This window comes from Synchiropus splendidus, chromosome 11, assembly GCF_027744825.2.
Source record: "Synchiropus splendidus isolate RoL2022-P1 chromosome 11, RoL_Sspl_1.0, whole genome shotgun sequence".
NCBI lineage: Eukaryota > Metazoa > Chordata > Actinopteri > Syngnathiformes > Callionymidae > Synchiropus > Synchiropus splendidus.
The window spans coordinates 15936305-15960454 of NC_071344.1; the positions used below are offsets into that span (position 1 = coordinate 15936305).

Below are 24150 nucleotides of genomic sequence, written 5' to 3' on the forward strand. Positions count from 1 at the left end.
GGTTACAATTAAAAAATATATATTACTGTGATTATCACGTTCTTTTACATGTCTCCATGCGGCTCTGGGGAAGATGACATTTTCTGCGTGTATTTTCTACTTCAAGAAATAATAAAACATTTGCTATAAACCCGCGATCTTTGTTCAGTCGTGTTGTTTTGATAAAACGGAAGCTGTGTAAGAGATCAGTGGTCGAAAGTAACCTGTCATAGTTTATATACTTCAAGGCAATGTTGCAAACATAATTATGAGTGATAATCATATAATCCATTCGAACATTTAAAAAAGATTAAATATAATTTAATATTAAAAAAAAAAGTTGCTTGGAAATGATGTCATGGGTGAAGAGACCGGAATGAAAGTAATACAAGTCATATGGAAACAGAACAAGGTGCTCAGAAAGGGATTACAACATGAGTAGATATTTATTCCGCAAGTACCACTGACATGTACAAAAGTGTTTTATGGCATATAACCTGCAGATGGCGCCATTGTTATACTACACCCTGTTTATTAACAACCTGAAAAATATATTTGATAAACTATCATTCGAATGTATATAAAAATCAACAAGTGACAAAATATTAATTGTAAAAAAAGGGAAGAGGTGAATAAAAGCTTAGCGTGAATCAGGATCACATGGGCAGGCGAGAAAATTCTATTCGGAATTGCACTTCTGGTCACATAAATACTGCATTGAATTATTGGCCAGACCTTCATATGATTTGTGACTCCACTAAAAAAATATTAGTCCTTTTACTGAGATAAAAACAAAAGTATTATATATTTAATAATATTATAATATTTAAAAAAACATATTCAAAAAGCCTGCTTCATGACCCTTTGTCAGCCCATAACTAGTGAAAGGACCAACAAACATGGATGGATGAAGACGTAAGTCTGTGCACCTTTACTGTTCATGTATTTTGTGCAGTGGATAAGTGGGAACCTGTGGAACTGTACACATGAACGGATGAAATGCTTCATTGGCCCACCACGGAGGACTTAACCCTGTGCTGCCAGCAGAGTGGCAAACAAACAGACACACACACTCCACATGGTTGTCTCCAAAGATGGACCACCAGCGCCGTTCAGCAGGTACTCCACCCGAGACCAAGAGCCGTTGTTGGGCAAAGGTTCCACCTCCAGTGTCTTGCACATGAGATTGTAGACGTCCACCGATCGTATTGGCGCCGCCTGGAAATTCTTCTTGAAATCTAAGTCAAATTAAGAAGAATTGATGGCAAACATCTCACGCTGGAATGATGCAACGTTTTCACGTTATAAAGGACAAGATAGTGCAGACATGTGATGAAATGTTGACTTTCTGTTCATGTTTAAAGATTAACTAGGTCAGTGAGAGGAAAAACATTTACAACAGAGCAAAGATGTTTAAAATCAGTGCAGCTCAATTGACCTTCACCCTGTCTAAGAATGTAGCCAAGAATGTTTAACACCGCTGGCATCCACAGATAAACCCAGGTAACTGACTCCACAGTGGCTGAGAATCTCCTTAGTGTCTAACATTCCCAAGAATAATAGATAAATCAATATTGTCATAACCAACAATGGGAATGAGGCTCTGCTCTTAACTGGACAGCCAGTGATATTTGATCCTCGCTGGAGGCTTCTGCTTATCTGAGGTCACACCACAGGGGTTGCAGAAAAGAGGCCCTCATGGTCAACACCAGTGTCCAATGTCAATTATGAGATGCGTGCCACTTCCTGAAGAACATGGATGGAACACCTCACCAGGGAGGTGAGCAGGAAGCAAGTAGCATCCAAAGCTGCTTTACGCAGAGGAAACTTGCATACACAACACACACCATCCTCAGTAGATGGACATCAACCCACACTCTCCAGTTTGGAACTGAGATGAATGACAGCTACCAAACTGAAACCTTGCTTCACTCTGGCTACTTCAAGAAACTCTGGTTTTAAACATGAGCGAACAGAACCTAATAAACTGGACGGCAGCAACAATGTTCTCACCAGGTCCCGATGCCAGGAAAAAGCCCCTCATGTCCATGAACTCATTATCATAACCGTGCCAACCATTCTGCCAGGCACTGGCCTCACCGGAGGAGTTTTTCCAGTACGGGAGGGAGGCTTTATTCTGTGAAGGCAAAGAAACATATGATATGATATGAACGTCTCACGTATTTCGGCCGATTATCACTATGCTTGGATGCATTAACTGCATTTTACATTTTCAACCTATGAAGTAAAATAATTTATACACTAAAAGATAATACAAGAAAGTATGACCCTCACCTTTATGCTTTAAAAGCAGCAATCAGATCCATTGTCATAAAGGTTCAACTTACAATGCAACTGTTTGACTCCTTGACCTTGTTACAGATCACAAACTTGGGTACAAGTGAGCAGGAATCTTACCTCAGCTATGAACCAGCCGAGTTCAGCCAGCAGCGTCAGAGGAGCAACAAACTTTCCTCCTTTGTAGTGGAAACGTTCAGGGATGTCCTGTTGGGCGTAGACCTGCATGTTTGGGACACGAGCCAAAGCAGCGCGAACCTGTGAGAAACACACAGAGATCTCATTGACTGCAGCCAGACTGTGTAAAGTCAGGAAAACACCAGCAGCCCAGACGCTGCAGAAATGCCCATTGTGACAAAGTGATTTAGAGTTTGGCAAAACAAGAGTAAATCATGAAAAAATGAAAGAAGAATACTGACAGAAATGCTTCTGAGATCATAACTGCTGAGATTAACAAGCACTACCAATGACCCTGGAGTTAAGCTCACATCTACACCATAAAAAATTAAGAGTGTATAAGTGATGTTTGAGAGAGACAACACCCTGCTCTATGTTATCTATTTGTGAACTGGGAACAGATCTCAGAGAGATAAGCCATCGCTCCCACACACCTATCCAAGTTTCTTATCTCGGCTGCCTGAATCTGCACATCAGAGCTTCTGTTTGGACAGTGTAGTGAAATGAGGACCATGATAAAGCAGAACTTTCATTGAGCAAAGGCAGTTCATGTGTTGAGACACTAGTGAAGCACAAATATCTTGCTCTGTTCTTGACAGAGTGAATTTCTATGGAGAGACCAGGAACCTTTACTCTGCAATATATGGCGTATCTGTACTTTTACCTAACTATATCTCTAAACAAAGCTCTTCATCAGGAAGAAATGCCACTCATTTGATGAATGAAATTTTACTTTCTGTCATTTTACTCTCACACGGCATTTCATTGTCCTTTGATTCTTTGCATATCTGCCTTGTCTTATCTGTGTTTTGTTCTGTTTGTAAAGTTGAGCGTCATGTCCTTCGTGTCGATTTTAATTCTACGCCAGTGTAAAGAACCTAGTTTATGCCTAAAAATATATAAAGTTGTATTACAATTATTGCTATTAATTTTATTTGGTAAATACCCATGTCATCTACTGCATTAAACATTTCACAGCTACGTTTACTGCACATTTTGGTAGTTCATTTTACTGTAAAATAAAGTAACCTATCAAAGTACTACTATCATTTTCAGAAGCACAAACTAAACAGGCCATGTCAATAAATGCCTCTGAGCAACTTCTCTTGTGCATGTTATTGAGAAAAGTAAAAACTTTGCCCAAAACCTGTGCATTAATGCATTAACTACAGGCAATATTGACAAAAATGAAGGGATGAAAGAAGCAAAATACATTTGACCATCTTCAGCGGTCAGGACATCACAAGTGGTCCAGGTGACGGTTGAGGACCAACTAGAAGCTGAAGCTATGTGGGGAGCAGAGACCGATCAGAAAATTTCCTGTGCACACTCTAGTATTAACTTTAGTATTCGGTTTTAATAGTAATAATATGAGGTATTAGGTTATGCTGTTGGTTTTTAATTGTCTCACTGTGAACACACATTTTCAGCCTTAAGAGCAGATGCCTCTTTGAAATGAAGCTTAAAGCTTCCCAACAACCAAACCTTAGTCCAGTTGGAATATCACAATCATATAGGTGAAGCATAAGAGCTTCATGATTGTAAATTCGTATCTTTTCACTCAAAATCTATTTAAGCTGTCAACCAACTTTAATCGAGACATATTTCAGCAGTTAGACAAGTGGATCAAGGTCATGCAACGACTTGGCAAAGCCTCAGCAATCCAGTCAGTGGTCCTGTTTCAACTTTCTAGTCTAAATGCGGACATTAATCCCAAAGGAACATTACTGGAGGAGGCCATCATGAAACTATAGGATGGATCAAGCCCTACAGCGATCTTGGAAACAAATGCGTCAAACAGCTGTAGAAGCGTGCTCCTTTCAGACCAGGATTTGAGTTTTTTCGCATAATCCTGGTGTTGACATAAAACTTTTAGTGGAAGACATGTCATCAAGTCAGTTGAAACTTTGCCCTCACCAACTCAAATTTGTCTTCCTTCGGCCACAGACTGACCACTGGTCCTCGATCCATCATCTTCACGATGTCTGCCATGTTGATATATTTATCCAGCTCGATGACCTTCTCCATCCACTTCAGGCTTGTCATGCCGTGGTCAGAGAACATCACCACGTTCACCTTTCCCTCCATGTTTTTATCCTGCAACAGAAACAGACCACACGACTGAAGACACATCCTTCAGTGAGTTTCCTGGTAACCAGTCATTTGCTCACTTTGATCTTGCTGTTGAGAACCTGGATGCCTGAATCCAGCTCACGCAAGGCTTCTTGCAGCTGAGGAGAGTCTGGTCCGAAGTGATGACCCTCCACGTCCATTTTCTCGTAATATATTGCTGCCATCTCTGCTTTGCCCGAACTAGTTCAACGAGGATGAAACAGAAACTTAATGCAAATGGGATAAAGATCTAGGGCGTATCTTCACAGGGTGACTACCTGAGGATGTCGAGAGAATCTTCAATTGAACGGATGAATTGATCCAGTGAAGGATTGTAGACATAATTTTCACAGAATGATGGTCGAACACCCAAAATCTCGACCTCGCACCCTGAAACGTGAGTTTAAACCTCAGATCAACATTGTAGTAATATAAAGTAATGCAAGCTACTCAAATGAAAATCTGAGGGCCATTCATTCACTCAAAACCACAATGAAAACAGAAAACAGGAATGCCATTTAAAATTAGAAATCATCACACCAGCTGGTTGGAAGGAGTATACACGTGTTAAAAAACACCTCGACAGCGGGTGCATTTGCCCCCGTCTATCAAGAGAAGTTAAATATCAGCCAGTTACTCAACATCACTGTAAATAGCTTCGGACTTATATAGCACAACAGTCTGGAACAACAGTCCCAAACTAGCCATCTTACTAAAATTAAATAGTTTTCTGCTGAGTTTTCTAATGTAATAAACGTTGAACAAGTGTTCTCAGTTCATCTCGTTCCAGCAGCTGCAGAGTTAGGTTTCTTTTTTTTACCTCCAACATACATATGCATGTCATATTGAAGAACAGTGATTTGCAGACTATAGAGCGCACCTGAATATTAGCCGCACTCACTAAATGTAAGGACAAGAAAGGTCAGTGGTGCACCCAGGTTAAAAATGCATGAGGATCACTTCTAAAATAGTTTGGAAAACGAACTTCAGCATGGAGACAGACTTGTGGAACAAACTGGGCAATACTCCGAACTTTTCCTCACCTCTTTTATTTGCATTAAAGCTCAAAATGTGATGTTTTCACCCGCGTGCCTGACGTTCCAACACCACAGCCGGTCTCAGCTGCTGCTTCTTGTCTCCGGTCAGCGACATTTTTAGTGCTTTAAAGGTAAATACAACGCCTGTGATTTCGTCGGTTTGATATGACAAGGTTCAATATTTTGGCAGCATGAAGCTCTTTAGCCTGTAAAAATCCATATATATGCCGGGTCATATAAAACACACTGTTCAGACCGCGAGAAAAAAGTCTCTTATAGTCCAGAAATGATGGTATAAAACAGTCATTTAAACTTTTTTACTCACACCGACTGTTCAGGAGTTGTGGTACCGAGATGTCACATAACTCTTGAACCATGAAGCAGGGCAGCATCATAAACCTGCTCTGTGTTTGGGTGGTCCGAGAGCACAGGTGCTGGCAACTACCAGCATAACAGCTGTATGAGTGCATTTCCTGATCATATACTTAAATCACTCAGGTGGAACTAACAAGGACGTCTGATTCTTCAGCTCATCAGGAAACTTTGCTATCTTCAAAAGAACTTAATAATAAATCTCCTTCTAGAACGCTTGTGTAAATCATTGCATGCATCATGATCAAACACTAAATTTGCAAACAAAAACGTACTGTGTGAACCAATCTGCTGTGATTCTTCCGGTCCATCTTTTTGTTCCCAATCAGCTCCACACACACACACAGCCAGCACACTGCTGTGAATATTTGGGTCAGATGTAATTACCAACTAAACTATTGTGGGAGCTGTCAACTGTGGTCCATCTTTCTGACAGGCTCTCAATAGGTTCAATTATTTTAAACCAACCGTTTATAATGCAATACTCCTCACCTTCTCTCATGTATTGCCCATTTTGTACATTGAGATATGAGCATATTTTCCTGCATGAACAGTGGCAAACAACACTGCTAGCTTAAAAAACTAACTTTATTTGTATTCCTGGACATGCTCCCTGCAGAGCTCCAGGCAACAGGAAACAATATTAAACAGAATAATATATAGAAAAATAATATCATTTGAAATCATTGAGCTGAATACTTTGCCCAGCCGGAGGCAATGTGAGGGAAGTTATTGTCTTTATGTGAATATTTTCAGATTTCTATCAATAAATATCATTTCAAGGTTTGCCCAACCGGCGACAGGGCAGACTTGATCTTGTGCTATAGACGTGCAAGTGCGCTTTCTTCACTGTCACACACACTGAATGAGAACTCACCGGGCCAGTAATACATATGAACCCCCTTCCCCTTCTTTTGAAGAGTCACCCATAACGGTTCCGACCCGTCCCACCACAGAGGCAGCGTGCTGTCCGAATTTGTCCCAATCAGGAACTCCTTCTTGGAATCTTGATCCCACATGTAGTTTCCGATCATCTGGTGGACATCACAGTGACGACCTGGCAGAGAATAACAATCCAAGATCAATCCAATTCACAAGATGCTTTATTAGAAGCTCTTCTTTTAATGGCTACTCACTAAACCCTCCTTGGGATCTATATAGAACTCAGTTGATTCACCCCTGAACAATAGAAGGCTTTAGCGTAAGACCAGTGGCATGAGCAAGGGATTCATGAAAGTCTGGATGAAACACACGGATCAGCACATCCTCGGCTTTGGGGCAGGATCCAAAGCTCATATCCCATTGGCCAGGAAGGGCTGTTGTTTCAGGGATCCATAACAAGGGAAACAGCTGCATGCACGAAATCTTTAACACACCCTTCAACTAACAACACACAGCACATCATTTATCCTGACCAGGAACATTTGCAAGTTGCTTAAAAGTTAAGATTTCGGAACAATGACTGGTTGTTTAGGATTGGGAGCAGAATTTATAGATGCAGAGATTCTAATCCTCAGAGATCACAACAATCAATGAGGGCAGGTCTGAGAGTCGCTCTCCATTTTACCCGACCAAAGTTCTGATTCTGGAATTCTTCATTGGAAATATCATTTATGAAGGAGCTAGAAACAAAAATGCAATTCTGTGATTGGACGAAGAGCTCCAACAAGAAAAGTGGGGAGTCAATACAACAAATCAAAACTAACGCTAAGCTAATACACATTTTATATCACATCAATTCACGTGCATCAGTATCATTTTTATCCTCCAAAAAGGGTCCGGATGGTCTTGAAGCATTACAAATTAATCACAGCTGAGTCAGCTTTCTGATCTGAGTCCAGCGATTGTGGACAACTAGACTGGCGTGTAATTAGTGTCGAGGTGCTGAGTAAGCGTTCTGTATGACTGAGTCGACCAAAGCGTAAATTATCAAATGCAGACTGTATTTCAGTGTTGCACAGCTGCTATCGCTTTCTGAAGGTTTCATTTCAAGGTTGAATCATGTCGAATGAGTGACTCCCAGCAACAAAAGGAAGATTGTGTCGCTGGATGGTTCTGCCATACAGCACCTCCAAACACTGCACACTACTGGTTCATTGTCTGTTTCAATGAACCAGTCGCGATACTTTGTTTGGAATAACCTAATGAGAAGTGAAGGTTACATCGTTCATCACATGAACACTTGCGTACACAGTCTCTGCTCAACCCGCAAACACCTTATACATTCTGGTACGACTGCACTGGTATTATTAATTTTTTTTTACATTTTGTACTGGTGTAAATTAGTTTTTCGATGTTCAGCTCACTGTATATTTCTGTACTTTGCTGTTTAAAGGTTTGCCATCCCACCTTTTTTTTAACTTCTGCAGTCTCTTTCTCATATATTTTATATACAGCTCATTTTTATGATACTACCATAACCACATTTTTATGTTATAGTCAGCTGCACATAGACACACTCACAGTCACCAAATTTGATTCACCTGTAGCTTTTTTTGTTTAGTTTATCCATTACCTTTTTCAGTATATACTTTACCTTTAAGAATCACAGTTTTACTGTGATATACTGAAAGTGCGATTATAATTTAAGGGAATAGTTCTGTTTCATAAGCACATTTGTATTTTATTGTATTTTTTTATTGACTATGATTAAAATAACATTTTGTTTCTTTTCTTTTTTTCTTTTACTGAAACATTGTTTATATTATCTGGAATTTGTTTTCACCTTACTGCTATGTAAAGTCTCAGTAGTCTCAACCCATTTCTGTATTTGTCACAAAACTAATGACAAACACCAAGCACACAATAGACAGTGTAATAATGATGAAAGTATGTAACAGTAATCTAATTTTACAACCCACCTGGTGATATCTAGAAACCCTGGATGACCTCTTGGCTTGACCACAAAAGGCTCGGACACTAAAGGAAGCAGTTAGAACAGACCTGTAATGACCTGTAATCATTCTTTAATAGTTGCAGCCAGTACTTTCAAGGAACCCAATGACACCAACTTCAGTGTCTCTTCCGCAGTAATCAAGAGTCATCTGGTGTTGTTATCACCTCATAAAGACCTTTAGATAAAAGTTAACAATTAAAATATGACTTGCTTATGAATTCTGCAGTCAGCTTGTTCAGAAATGTCCTCTGAACTTCAGCATATTTTGTTAAGATAAGATCAGGCATTTTATTGGTAACTGACTCTGGTTGGAAAGTTCAACAAACCTACAGAACACAACAAACATTGAAAACAGGCAGGTCCCCAACACAGACCAGCAAATTTATTGACACGAATGTTTGTCTTTGAAACTTATGATATTTTTGCATTGTTACTGTTATTATGACATTACTGGAACAAAACATATTGCACAATTGTACTTTTCAGCAGAAAGCAATTCAAATACTTGTTCAAAATAATTACTTTTGAACACACACAGGGAAACTTTTAAAATTGTATTCAAGAATTTGAAGAAGAGAATCTTAAACTCAAGAAAAAAGCTGTGTTATTATCGGACAGATGAGAGGGGGAAAGGCACAGACGAATATTCATAATATAGTGGATTCACGTTCACGTATTTTATATGTTGGGTGTTAAATTTTAAATAAACACTGGTTTCAGAACCATTTTTAGTTCTAACTAAATGGAGTTTTACTCAATGATGGCACATTCAAATGTCTTTCGATTTGACATTTTATGTCACAAAGACAATCACTTTCTATCACAAATGTGATGGGGACAGCACCCCACCTCCCCAATATGACCCCAACTAAACTGTTGTTGTCATAAAGTTTGTGATTTGGACAGGTATAAATAAACAAATGAAGAATTCTGACATTTAAAAACCATCAAAATATATACATAAATATATCATAAAATGGTTTAACTGCTGTGGATGACAATGGCTCACAGATGCAAATCCACTTATGGAATACAACATTACTTCTTGCAAATGTTGTTTGTGTTTTCATTTAAATTAAGTTATGTACAAAAACAAACAACAACAAAGATGGAGTTGCCTGTTAGCCCGGATGTTCAAGTCCTCACCTGTCATGAGAGTGTAGTAGTTCGGGTAAGACAAACTCGGGAAGTCCGGGGTCATGTAGTCCACTTTGACCCCGCTTTCCACCAGCTGACGGAACCCGGGGAGCGAGTTCAGGTCGTTCAAGTAGTCGGAGCGGAAGCCATCGATGAGAAAGACGAGCAGCGGCCGAGCCTCGGCTCCCAGCAGCGGGGAGAGAAGCAGCAGAAGTGGCGGGAAAAGCGCGAGCCTCCGAGTGGTCATGATGGCGTCCGGAGATGGAGGGCTGAAGCTCCAGAGAAAGTTATGAAGAGATGAAGCTGGAGGAATGAGGTTCCTGCAGCGGAGATGGAGTGGAACCTCATCGCGCTTTGGGTGGAGCTACAGCCGCTGGACCTGGACCAGATTGGTTGGATGAGTCTTAAGTTGTTGAGTCATGTTTCCAAAATAAAACTGGTGTCGCCGTTCCGTTAGTCTACAACTTTTAGCAAATCCTACAAGTAAAATGTAAAATGCAATGTTCAATCCAGTCGAATGACGTCATGAAATAAAGCGTTATATACCCAAAATGGCCCCTGGTCCCTCAAATCGTTCGCCACTTTCTTTCTTCAACTTTTAGATTAGGTTATTGGCTTCATGTCATCACCACAGTGCCGACATGCTAATACAATACAATGCAATAATTTAAGTTTCACAATGTTTTGTAATTTTAATAAACAATGGCAACTATTTTAAGGGGAAAAAAAAAATCACACAATGCAAAAGATGTAGATTATTATGTGCATGTAAACAAGTTTGTTGTCATAAACTCAGTAAAGTAGGGCCTTAAATTTCACAATATTGATGCAATATTACACAAGTATCACGATATTTGAGTGTGTCAATGTTTACTACATTCCTAGTTGGCACTTAAAAAGCGTTTAAAATAATTTAAAGGTGAAAAAAAAACATCTTCAGTCTGATAAGGCGAAATTTCAATATTGAATCGTAAAATTTTGGAAAAAAAATGCAGACAACAAAAGTATAAACAAACATTGTTATTTTATTATCTTAAAAAGTAACACAATCCCCATAGGGTATCACGTACACTACAACAACGGTAACACCAGTACTAACATCAAAAGGGACTTTCTGATATTATAGACATTTTAAAAAATCCCTCTTTTTATTGTTTAAATTATTTTTACTAGGCATGACAGATAAACATCATTTACAGGTATGACATACTGTCACCATTTGAAACAATGTTATTGTTGAACCTCAATTGTTAGAAACCACCACCACTGATGTTAAGGGAAGACATTTCATGGACTGTCAGTGTAGAAAAGGGATGGAAGGTTTCGAGGAGCGTTACAGCAGGGAGGGGTCGGGTGATGGAGGTCCACTAGGCCTGATAGAGGCTGGGCAGGGGCAGTGCAAATATTTGACATGAGGATGGAACCCCATGATCTCCACCAGACACTTAAGTACAATCCTGTTACCGAGCCCGAGCAGGTGAAACCATCCAGGCCAAGAATTCAATAATGATTACACTAGATTGAAAAGTAGACACGCCATGTTATGGGAGTCTAATATATCTGTTTTGGTTAGCCAAGATAAAGAACTTTCGCCCTGCAAAGGACATCTGCACGATTTCAGTTTCCATAAAAATCGCTTTGCAACTTCGATTTATACCTCTCCTGGTGAGGTTCAGGATCCATATCCAGAAATGTGTGGTGGAATGACCATAAAAGGGGTTCCATCAAGAACCTATAATCTCTAGTGCGACAGTTCTAAGGCAGTGAGATGAACACATAAACACTGATATATATATTTCTTTCAATTTTAATTTCCACATTTTTCTATATTTTGTTACTGTCGACTTCTTTTCAGGCTCTTTGTTTCAAATCGTGATGCCAACCGTTAGCAACTGACTCCTCAGGAGTTCTCTGCAGGGGGCGCCACATTGGCGTTTCACCTTCGAATGCGAAATTGTACAATGATTGCGAACTGAACAGTCTTTGGTGTACAGCGTCGTTCTGTTGGCTCATATGGGTTACTCCAGGGCCGCTCATCTTCAGCTCTCTGTGTCACAAGTGATGCTTTCAATTCAAATGCCTTTAGGTCCTAAAGAGAACTCCAGAGATGTGAGGATGCCAACAATTAAGACGAGTGCAAAAGGCAAGTTCAGACAAAAATTACCCCAGTCTTAAAATCAATACTACATTATCTTATCTTTTTCTGGGAGTCTTTGTAGACGTGGCGACTGGAGCCATATTTTCAAGGCTTGCGGGACTTGGGGTGACCAGCATGTACCAGCACAGGGCGTGGTGACGAGGGAGGACGGTTGGATGGGCTATCATGTTCCATTAGAAGAAGCTGTGAATGTGAGCGGAGGAAAACAACAGGGGAGTCCAGCACTTTGATGTGTAGTGTGTTAACTGTGTCTGTGTGTGTGTGTATGTGTGTGTAGACATTCACAGGCTCGAGACTGATGACAGTCTGATTGTAGAAAGGTCGGGCTGTGTTTTTGCTTTTGTGGAGGTAGTTGTAGAGACGCCTGTAGGACAACCACACTGGGATGACTGACAGATTCCTGAGCCAATAGGAGGACAGGACTCAGAATGAGAACCTGCTTGAAACCTAGTGGACCTCAGGGCTCTCTGTGAGCAGTTCAGTTCCGTGTCAGACCACCACTTTGTCATATGTAGGTCTGTCTTCTCGTGAATCCATCTGCCTGTTCGCTTTCTGTGTTACACCGATCCAGTTCGCCTAAATGCTTCATAGAAGGGAATACATGGCCATTGGTGAAACCTATGATACAAGCAGCCATTTAATACTATATTTCAACTATATCATCACTCTTAATAATGATTATCATCGTGACCGGCCACGATACATCTTAGCACCAGGGTTGAACACTCAGGGATTTGATGAAAACAAACTGAACGAGATGGAGCGGTTGCATGGTTTTAAAAAATGAAAACAGGTCCACTTTCCAGCCGTTTGTGTCGGGTGTTCGTGTTTTTCGCTGCTACTGGTGATTCTGCATTTGTACTCTTCCTTCCAGGGGAACTGGGTTCCGCAAGAGGGAACAGTAACGTGGTCAGGTGTACCTGACAACTAGAAGAAGGCCACATCATACTTGGTCATCTGCTTGGCATGTAATGAGATTTACTTTAACTGCAGGGAGATCAAATTGTCTGATGGATGGTGATTCCTCAGCACAACATTTGGTGTTGGCTCTGTTGTGTGCAGGCCACACAGGAGGAAGCCATAAACAGCTACATTCAGGAGACACACTGAAACTGTGTCACTCTGGAGTGACTCTTGTGTTCCAGGACTGAATAGAAAGTAAAGCTGCAGTGGTTTGTCACGTGTTTAAAACCTACCATTTGGTTCAATAACTAGCTAAGCTGCAAATGCATTTTTAGATCCAGTGTTGCCACCAAATACTGTCCCTGAATGCTCAGAGACAAACAGTCTATGAGTAAGAAATCGATTTACGTCCCTTAAATGTGCAAATGCAGACGACACCACTAGAGGGAGCCACACTGATGTGGAAAAGCCTGGACGAAGTGGAAATGACATGACCTGAGATAACAGATAACTGGTATGCAAACATTTCTCACGCGCACACACACGCCCTCCCACTCACTTGCAAACAACAACAAAAAAAAACTGCAGTGTGTAAACTAGAGTGTGTAGAATGACAGGATGAGTCTGCCCAGTGGCATGGTGAGAGAAATATTCCTGGTGGTCTTCACTTCTTTCTTCATTTGATTGTGTGTATGTGTGTGTTAACAGCTAGAGTTCCACAGTGGGCCCGTGGCAGCTCCACTGATCAGTCTGTAAGTCTTAAGGTGTTAACAGTCCTTGAGGTGGGACCACCCTCAGGGGCAGGTTCGAGCCTCATGCGGTCCTCATGACGCCTCTAGACGCTGGTGATGGACGCGAGACAGGCGCTAGGCTTTTGCAGCTTCTCCGGTTGAGTGCCCGCAGGTTCAGGGATGGCGCGGAAGGAGAAGGGAGGACCATTGCCGGTCGTCATACCAAGGTGTCCGGGGCTCAGTGCCAGGTTCTGTCGACGGTTGCTCTCCACGATGGAGGACGTGTTTGAAGCCAGGCTCTCCCTGGTTCTGCAGAGCAGGATACAGGATTGAGAAGATACCTCCCACAAACACACACCGAACAGCTTGGACTAAACCGTCCATATGGCTCTATATGTTGCTATCAACATATAGTTATGATTAACATACATGTGATTCTCAACTATTTTAATATTCACTTTCATACATACAGCATTGCATCAATTAAATCGCGAGTCGCTTTAGGGGGCTTTTCTGACTTTGTCATGTAAAGTCTACATTAATTTATAGCTATCACATTTCTGTTTGGAGCTACCTAAAGTGCCGATACCCAGAATGAAAAGTGATATTAACAACATTAAGGTTGGGTTTCAGAAGACCTGACTACTTTGCTCAGGGCACAAATGGAAGGCATGGCATCCAGCTGCATGACAGGTTTTTGGTTATCAAATTCAGAATTCAAGTTGTGTTTTTAGCGTAAAATATCGCCAAACACAACCCAATGGTTATTTTCTGACCATTTGTGTTAACATTCTTTATCACTGTAGATCTGTTTAAAACTATGATAACAAGAACAACAGAACAAATCTAAGATAGCTCAGTTTATTACAGGCAATATTGAATGATAAGATATTTCATGGACGCCAGGTGTAAATGACAGATTTTCCCAAAATACTCTCTGGTATTTATTTTAGTTCCTGACGACAGATGAGTGTCTATCTGAGAGACGACTGCTCGGAGTAGATATTCCGCGACTCCTTATAACAACTCTTCACTGCCGGGAATAACGCCAAAAAAGGCGTTATTCCTGTGACCAGATTTTCATGGGAACGCAAGACTTAAGTTTTACAATCACTGCAACAAACAAGACCTTAATGCCTTGTGGTACAGTGTTGGTTGTCTTATGAGTTTTAGCAGCATTCTGCTTGTTTAGTCTGGTATTATCAAGTCAGAATAAAGAGTGCAACCCAAATACGGAAGTCAACTCATTACCACAGTGACAATGACCTCACAATGACTCCAAAAAATCTATTTTAGAGCAATACAGTAAGTTGAATACATTTACCATTAGAAAGGTGGCATAGTCTCTAAGTGACCAGGAGATGGCACCAAATACACCGGAAATATTTTCATTTGCTTGCATCTGTTGTTATTGTTTACCTTTTGTGGCATTGTATCTCTGATATTGTTATTATTCCCAGAAAAGTTCTATTTCAATTTTAGCACTCTTTTGCCAAAACGATATAAACAATATTGATGTTAGTGCTACTTAAATTTGTGACAATCTTACCGTGGCGAGTTGAATCCACTGTCCACAGTGACCGAACTGGAGTCCATACTGTCCAGTCTGGCAGAGTGAGCTGACTGCTGATTTTGACTGGGTTCTGGAAGGTTCTCTTTAGCACCAGGGAAGGCAAGGGTTCTTTCAAACCTCCTCTGGAGATCCCGCTCTTTTTCTCGTTCCAGCAGCCACTGCATGGTCCCTGCTCCTCCACCTCCCATTCCGGCAACGCCTCCTCCAGCCTTATCACCCTCGCCCCTGCTTTTACTGCCCCCCTCCTCCAGTTCATCATCATCTGAGACGTTATAGTAGTCGAAGGAGGCCTCAGCAGCAGTGGTCATTGGTTCAATGTCTTGTGGAACAACAGACGGTGTAGCCACCAGAGGTTTTGGAGCATCAAAGGCCTCCTGGGAATCAAGTGCGTCACAGGACGAGGACAGATTGGACGAAGTAAGGGCAGGGGGTTTTCTCAGAGAGCTATAACCTGGTAGCGGGAGGCTAGGAGGAGGTTTGAATAGAGTGTCTTTACTAAAGATCTCCTTGCGTTTTTCCTGTACACTGGAAGTACTGTGCAGAGGCCGTCCATTTGAGAGTGGGGGGTCAGGAATAGAAAGAGGTATAGGAGGCAGGCTTCCACCTTTAGGTCCAACCTTCAACAGATCTTCTTTGCTGTCTTGCAGATGTGGAGTCTGTCTGTCTGATTGCCTATCAGCGCTGCCCAGTTTTAACCCATCATGGCTACTTTTGCCGAGAGTTCCTAGTGGGCTTGGTGCTGTGAGAACTGCCTCAGAAGAACCAGAGCATTGGAAGTAATCATCAGGGGGCGCTGAAGAGGGCAGTGGTTTAGGTGAGTAGGCAGGCAAACTGTCCCTGCTCTTACACTTCTCTAAGCTCCTTCCACCTTCCAACCCAAGTGAATCCCCAGGCAGCTTGGCTGAGGGTGGAGTGGACCGGGGATAGTGAGAGGAACTCTGATTGGCTCGTAGTGTCCCATCATCTGTGTAATACCTGCTCCGATCATCGTAGTAACTTGGTGGCCCAAGCAACCCAGTACCAAGTGGTCCTTTGGAGTTGTCCATGGATCTGGATCTTTCCTTGGCCTTGTCACTGCGTTCATTCCTGGACTTCCTCTCTTGGGTGTGGGAATGTGAGCGGTGGACTTTGGAGTGGTGTGCTGAAGGACCATGGCTTGGCTCAGGGAAAGGCATTTCCGTCCGTCGTTTGGCAAGCTCCCCTGAAACATCCCACTCAGGTGTGACTGGTAGGTGGGAGGCATCAAGGATGTTAGGGTTGCTATGAGCCAGATGAAGGCGTGTCCGCTGCCTCTCCATGGCCAGGGCGTGTTCCCTGGGCGACCGGGCAAGTGATGAAGAATAAGCTCTGTAGTCCCTATCGGCTAGATCCAGGTGGGACCCATCACTTGGCTCGCCACGTGATGCCCTTGTCTTGCTGTGCGAGCGGCTCAGCTTCGTTTGAGACTGTTTACGATGTCTACCGCCACTCCTACGACTTCTAGAGCTCTGGTTTGCAGATGAGGCTTTGCTCCTCTGAACGCGCTCTTCCTCCAGGCGTTTCATGACGGCTGTGTGCCGGGCCAAGTTCTCTACTGTGAGGTCAGGGTTGATTCTGCGGATTATCTCCATTTCTATATGGCGTGGAAGTTGACTAGGTGTCTCCTCATCACGTAGCGGCCACTCTTCAGGGGGGAACTGTGCGGAGAAGGTGGCCAGCTGTTTGGTCTTGTCCTTCTTAAAACTTAGACGGAACAGCTTTAAGCCAAACTTCCGACTCCCTGTGCCACTTCCTCCACTTACTGCTTGCTTCTCTTGTTCAGTTGTCGTCCCTCCTCCTCCACTTCCACCACCGCCACCACCACCACCACCTCCTCGATGCTTGGTGAGCGTGTCCGTTTTGAAGGGGAACCCGAGAGTGCTGCGGCTCTTTTCTGTGTTGCCTCCTTGCTGTGGAGGCGTTTGTGGAGAATGAGGGGAGTGTGGAGATGAATACGCCTCCCGATGGTCTTTGGGGGATCTGCGTTGCAAGGTGGTGTGGTGGCTGGGGGGGTCTTCACGGTAACTGTTGTTGTAAAAATCCCCTCCTCCTCCACCGTGGTTCTGAGAGCACTTTTGGTGCGTTCTGTCGCGAACGCCCCCAGAAGTGGATGGTGTGATGGTGCCAGAGAGAGGAGATGTACACTGGGTCTGCTGATGCTGCTGCTGGTTCTGTTGGTGCTGCTGTTGGTGTCTGTCAGCGGCCCGTTCGTCTAAGTGGTACCACTTGGAGCTTGTTCGGATCAGGCTTGGAGTGATAAAGTAAGTCTGAGGTGTTACAATAAAGTATCCGTCTGGTGTTGGGTAGATTTTCCGCTCACGGACCAGCATTCCCAGCGTGTGATGCAGAACCTCTTCCGTTGGTGTGGGGACACCTGTGAAGAGCACAAAACAAGATGTGAAGACAAATGAATGTAATAATGGCGCCTTGTTGTTGTCAATAGAAATTAAGCAAAACCTTGGTGATTTGTTTGGTAAACAATACACTTTTTGTCTCTGAAAAGTCAGAATACCAACTGATAATCTGATCCAAAATCTAGATTTGTGACTCAGAGATTTCATTCCGTGTGTCTCGGGTCGTAAAGTTTTTAGCTTTGTTTCAACAGTTCAAATACGAAAACCAAAGTCTCAAGTAGGGGATGGAAAGCAATTTCAACTGAACATCTACAAAATACCTTGTTTATCATTTGTTTTTCCAAAATGGAAATCTCTTATGGGTTAATATGAATCTATGTCTTTCTATCAAATTGGTCACCTTGATAGAAAGTGGCATGTTAACGCTCAGAGGCCCTAACAGCTCTCAAATGATGGCACTTGCTGATCAATTTTAACTGAGCTCTCGCATAGTTCTTCTCGTCAGCCAAGTCTCTGCACTTTCACGCTCTCTTACTCACTACTCTGTAAAGCCCTCCCTCTGTGTCAGTCTGGAGGTATTACTGCCAGTTACATCATTGCAGCCTTCAGCCCAGGCACAATGATGCAACACCTTGCAGACAGACTGCACATACACAGCGATTGTCCATCCCCCCTTTCTCTCCATCTTGTTGATAACGGGGCAGATGCGAGATAGGGAGGTGGCGACACAAGCAGGCGGTGTCTGGAAGCTGCTGTGTTTAATTAGGGACATGCTCATCCCCACAACCCAGACATGTTTAACAGAACCAACATTCTTAAGTGGCATACGGAACATGGCAGCGATCAGAGACTGCTCTACGTGTCCTGTCGGAAAGGACGTTGGGCAGTCGAGCTGCTTCAATGCTGGGACATGATGGGATGCTACTTTACCTCAGGTGAACCTTTGATTGATTATCGCACCGTCAAGGACAGTTCAGAGAAATGCCAAAATTGTATTCAGTATCTTGGTGCTATTTGGTCTTTAAAAAGGGGTGTAACAGAATTGTCAGACATTTGTTCATGTGGTGGTAGACATATACTGTACATCTGCTAGACATAGTATCACACCAAGTGATAGTGACACCAAGCACAGGCTGTCAAAGCAACATCATTGACAGCAAGCTACAATTGAAGAGCTTTTTGGGTACAGCAATGGACAGCAGAACCGATCTGTAAAGGTGGATACATCAGGAGGATGCACTTCCAGGCTTAGTTGGAGCAAAGTCCTTTCCATGTTTTGTAGCTGAACTTTCCATGTTTAATCTTTCATAGTCAAGAATGTGACTAAAATAAGCAGGTGTTGGTCTAAAACTCTCAGAACACTATCATGTTACCATAGTTTATCCACAGAAACAGACCTATTTGACAGCAACAACAATATACCAATATAGACTGTTTCTCTGTTTTCAGTAATGGACTTAAGCACCTACAGCTCAAGACCAGAATACAACTCAACAGTTGCTTAGCTGGAGAACTCAGACTTCAATGTGTTTCTACAAAGTACATTCATAAACACTATCAGCAGTAAACAGAAAAGCTCTCCTGGCTGAACGGAAGCCTGACAAATTATTAGAAGCATGTTGATTAACTTGATAGCAGCTGGGCCGACATCTGTGTGTGTAAATGTGTTGCCCCACATTACATCATACACATGCACCCGCCTTGGTGACGTGACGCAACTTTTCTAAAAGGGAACCCCAACTCTGTGCACAAGGTTTAGTTGTGCAGGGTTCCACAAACTATCAAGCGCCTTAGGTTCCCCATATATTATCAGAGGTTTTCAGATATGTTTCTCAAACAAAAGAGTTTAAGAACCAAAGAGTTTAAATAGAGCTCCCATTTTATTGGAAAATGTTCTAGTTTAGTGCTGGCTTTGTGGTGACAAAGCCAGCACCATGATGGCTCTCTGGCACAGCTGGTGCGCTGTCTAACATCTGCATGTCATTCATTAGGAGCTATACACAACTAAGTTCAAATTTGAAAAGCAAATACGTAGGTATGACACATGCGATTTATATATAAAACCATGGCTCTAACCTTAAACTGCCCTCTATAGTATCTGTTTACCTATCCTTTAGTGTTGTTTTTGAATCCACGTGATTCTGTTTCACCTGCTTGCAAAGCAAATTTGCAGGAAGGCTGTTGTAAGCGTCAACATAGGACGCAAAAGTCGAGAGTAGCTATTTGACGCCTCTGGTGTGAGAATGGGTTAGGGACCAATAAATAGAATTTGAAGTATGACTGTTATGGTGCGGAGCAGGGCAGTCATTTACAAATACATGATGCAGACAAAGTGCCTGTTAAAACACTGTGTCAAATTCAGGACTAGACTCCACTTTTGCTGGAACTAGATGAGTCAGCAATTGGAGTGTATTGGAAAATTATTTTTTGTACAGTTGTCCTTTAAGAGCATGGTCAAAGCCACCAATAAGTTTTGACGAATAATAATAGAAAATTTCACTGATTGAGCACCTTTCTCAACAACACGATTTAGGTTTCAGTAAAAAGGACTCCAGTCGTGGCTAATGGAACTGCTGTTAGGGGTGCATCCTGGGATATGTACTGAGCTGCTGTGAGAGAACTTCCTACCTGGAAAACATGTCTGCAGATGATCTGTCAGAGCCTCTTGAGTGACAGGCTTATGGGCGGAGTTCATAGCAGAGATAGCCAATAGCAGTACCTCTCCCAGAGGGATGAACTGTGATTGGCTAATAGGGGACATACTGATGGGTGACACATCACCTACAAGAGAGAAAGAGAAAAGAACAGTCAGTGGAATTATACATTACTTAATTTGCAGAGTTATTGCAGAATAGATCGGCTTCTTAAGCTTGTTAGTGAACCTTAACACAAGAAATGAACTGAATCACAAGCGTTGATATGAATAAATAGCTGTAAATGCGTTGGTCATGTATCGTCTTTTGACTGGATCTCACCGGGTAGAAGCTCTTCTCCCTTTCCTGCTTTCTATTCAGAGTCCGGCACACAGAAAGAAAAATGTGTCCACACACTGTAAGTGTTGCATCAATGTCAGTAGAAAAGGAAGATATTTGTGGCGCTGAATAATAAAGACCACAGGTTCATAAGTTCAGCACACACACAAGTGAATCTTCTCCAGAGATGCACATTGAATACGCAAAGCTCACACTCAATTCACCCCCTCATCCTGGTGTGCCTGCTTGGGACAATCAAGAATGACTCAGTCAAGCAGCGTAGCATATGTTCGATTCATTTTTGTTAATGTATCAACTGGTGGGTTAATTTTACTGCGTCCTAAATTTGATTTTAGGGTCCTGACAATTGTCAAAATGCATCAATGACAATGATGTTTAATAGTAAGATTGAGGACTTCTTTTAATCCTACAGTCAAGCGGCGTAGCATATGTTCTATTCAATTTTGTTAATGTATCAACTGGTGGGTTAATTTTACTTGCATCTTCATCTACTTGCATGATTTTAGGGTCCTGACAATTGTCAAAATGCATCTGATGTGGACCAATATGTGGACGCCTCTTATTACGTTGCACTTTTCTAACCCCAATGCAACGTCACCCCTCCTTCTTCATTACCCATGCACTAACCTCACCAAAATTGATTTGCCTAAGCTGTTCATGACCTCAGCAGTGACCTCAGCTTTTGTTGCAGCATCGATACATGAAGCAGCTGTTCAGCTGAATAGTGTGCTTTTCTACTTAATCCACTGGCACCTTCATCTTTGTGTGTTTGTTTACATTGCCAATAGTTTGTGCAGTATATCATCAAGGGCTACATATGTAACTTAAAATATATTACTAAAGTCACATTCATACTAAGTACCTACCAAAAGGAGCCCAAAGATGGAAGATGTCAGACACAGTGCTGGGACCCCACGCTGTATTTTGACCAATAATACCGACACAGGGGGAGTTTTCAGCTTTTTATCAAACGTAATGAAATATGAAATGAAATGTCAGTGCTCCCTCGACCTCAATCAAGTAGGACTCTGCCTATAAAGGTAAAATCTTGAGGAGGAACATTAAGGATGTACAACCCACTGGTTTTGTGTTCCAAGTCTTCAAAATATGACACAACAACAATTACACTGTCTGACACGTCCAGTACTACTGACACATTCCAAGAACTTGAGCCATGCAAGATTTTCTGTTGGATTTAAGGTTGTACTGCCAGTCTCCACACCACAAGTGCATCAACCTTCAGCTCCCTCAACACATGGACTCTGTGTTTTTTGCAATACCAATGCATGTAATGATTTCGGAGGCTAAGTCTGAAACATTTGAAATCCAAACTCAAATCGGAATGCAAAGGCAGTCTCGATTACTATTCAATGTAACATGCATGCTAGAGCTGTGTGCAAATACATGTGGTCACACAACTGGGTCTCAAATGTTGAAGTATTTTATAGAATGAGATCTGAGCAGGTGGAGAGCAAGAAAACTTCTCTAGATGTCATGCTTATATTTGGGGACAGCCGCAAACCCATTTGAAGCACAAGAGGAGCTACAGCAGCTGACCACCACACTTAAAACATTAAACTCTGACAGCTGGACATGTCCCAACATGGAAGTGCTTTTTTGAATGGCCCAAAAAAACCTCACAGAGAGAGTAAGGGTGGAAACCAGGTTTTGGGGTTTTTTTTTTAAGAAACAGCTGAGAGAGGACATTTCCTATCCCATTTCCATGCCACTGCTCAGTGTTGAATTATAGATACACAGGCTTGAGAAGACCCCCAATAAAAGATCATCTCAAAGATGGAAGCCTGGAGTTCTTCGGACCAACTGTGTGTTGAGTAAGTTGATCTGTAGATGACTCAGGCTCAACAGTGCTTGTGTCAATGCCACTCATAAAGTTTGGCCACAGACCGAGGATAGTTGTAACGATACAGAAATTAGACTCAACAAAGCCAAGGGTATTGCATATTAGTTTAGAAACGTGCAGCAAACCACCAGGGAGAAACAACACTCAGGTGTAAACATTGACAAAAAACAGGATTTGTTCTAACATTTGTTTATGTCTGTGGACAACTGTGTGAACATGACCCTTTTTGGAGGCTAGCTGAAGGGTCCCTAAATTGGGATGTCAAGCTTTTTCATAATCATAACATATCACAGACTTAACTGTTAAAAAGGTCACATTCGAAGTGGAAATGAAAGCTGATGATCATTATAAGGCCTTTGTGCAAACTTCCCAATGAATAATAACATGCCCCATTGTCACCAACAAAACCCAAGAGTATGAGTCACTGACTTGTTCTCCTCTTCAAGCTCTGTTACTATACCTTTTACCAACACCATGACACCATGTTGTAGTTGATTCTCAATCTTGCAGCACGATACCAAGATTTGAAAGATTCAGGTCAGTGAACACAAATCTATGGAAGGTCAGAAAATTAGGAACAGGTTCTTTGGCACTGCACAATATCCACAGTGAAGAGTGAAAAAATGCTCCTCCATTTTTCTGAACATTTAACACCACGCTTCCCTGACTCCCTGACATACCTGCACTCATTCTAATATTTTGGCCCAGTTTTGCTGCTGCGTATTCGAGATCTTTCTGTTAACATCAGTCTGGCAAGTACTGGGTGTTTTATCATCTGACCAACACACACTGTTCGGAGACAACAACGATAGCGCTGCTACGATCTCTCAATATCATGTGAATGAAGGCGCTATGATTATTGGAGCGTCAGAGGACATCTTCATGAGTGTGTGAGGGAACAGTGTTTGATGGAGGGATTTCACGTTTGTCATCTAATATTCAGGTCAAAATGGAAGATTCTTTCGCCTCACAGGACTCACTGTGCTAGCGGTTAGCACATATCACAGAAGTCATATTGCAGACTGGGCTCAATGAAGCGTCAGCTGTTGAGGATCACTTGTGCGTTCCCGCATGTGTATCAGCACTGCGGTGTCGGTAACACGGCTGAGCTGAAGGTAAGCAAGAGCCATTTTGTAGTAGCAGCTGTTAGCTTGCAGCCCTGCTCCCACTGTTTCTACTACACTGTCCAAAAAAGCAGTGTCAGAGAGAGAGAGAGAGCTGGAGGGGGACGCGTGAGGAGACATTGGGAGGCGAATGAGGGGAAGAAGGTGTGATGCGGCGAACAGGATCTTTAAAAGGCAGTTTGGGGTGGTGATACAAAGTCGGAGGGAGTTCGGGGGAGCATTGATGACCATGTCTCTCTCACTGCAGTGGTAGTAAACAATCAGCCAGCCTCCTTTGTCCAAAGCGCTAAACCACACCCCCTCCTTTTGTCATGCACTCCCTCCTTCATCTCTCACCCTCTCTATCTCTCCATCCTTTCCCCTCTCTTTTCATTTCTTCCCATGTAAAATGCTCAGATATGATTCCTTGCTAGCATGCAAGCATGTC

At 42.3% G+C, this 24150-nt stretch overlaps 2 protein-coding genes across 6 annotated transcripts in view; both read right to left on the minus strand.

Annotated features, from left to right (window-relative positions):
• Window positions 1–393: 393 nt before the first annotated feature.
• LOC128767292 (glycerophosphocholine cholinephosphodiesterase ENPP6-like) lies at window positions 394–10359 on the minus strand. The gene is made up of 8 exons (XM_053879236.1): window positions 10018–10359; window positions 6853–7032; window positions 4845–4956; window positions 4626–4767; window positions 4372–4551; window positions 2398–2535; window positions 1993–2116; window positions 394–1217 (listed from the first exon to the last, which is right to left on the minus strand). The coding sequence occupies exons 1-8, from the start codon at window positions 10253–10255 to the stop codon at window positions 1006–1008; spliced, it is 1326 nt and encodes a 441-aa protein (XP_053735211.1). The 5' UTR covers window positions 10256–10359; the 3' UTR covers window positions 394–1005.
• A 654-nt stretch (window positions 10360–11013) lies between these two features.
• Window positions 11014–24150, minus strand: part of LOC128767079 (storkhead-box protein 2-like) — a 30253-nt gene continuing 17116 nt past the window's right edge. For 4 of the 5 annotated variants that reach the window (XM_053878784.1, XM_053878785.1, XM_053878786.1 and 1 more), the window contains exons 2-4: window positions 20374–20526; window positions 15350–17765; window positions 11014–14109 (exon numbers count right to left, since the gene is read on the minus strand). In XM_053878784.1, the coding sequence (XP_053734759.1) occupies window positions 13905–14109; window positions 15350–17765; window positions 20374–20526 (2774 nt within the window). In that variant the 3' untranslated portion in view covers window positions 11014–13904. Of the gene's footprint in view, window positions 14110–15349; window positions 17766–20373; window positions 20527–23059; window positions 23153–24150 lie in introns of all 5 variants that reach the window. The other variant, XM_053878787.1, reaches the window with a different exon arrangement.

What these genes read in the sequence shown, in the direction of transcription:
- LOC128767292 (XM_053879236.1), bottom strand. Translation starts at nt 10,255, where the DNA reads ATGACCACTCGGAGGCTCGCGCTTTTCCCGCCACTTCTGCTGCTTCTC. An exon ending in GATTCTCTCGACATCCTCAG is followed by an intron (nt 4,768 to 4,844) that starts GTAGTCACCCTG and finishes TCGTTGAACTAG; the next exon opens with TTCGGGCAAAGCAGAGATGG. An exon ending in TTTCCTGGCATCGGGACCTG is followed by an intron (nt 1,218 to 1,992) that starts GTGAGAACATTG and finishes AATTTGACTTAG; the next exon opens with ATTTCAAGAAGAATTTCCAG.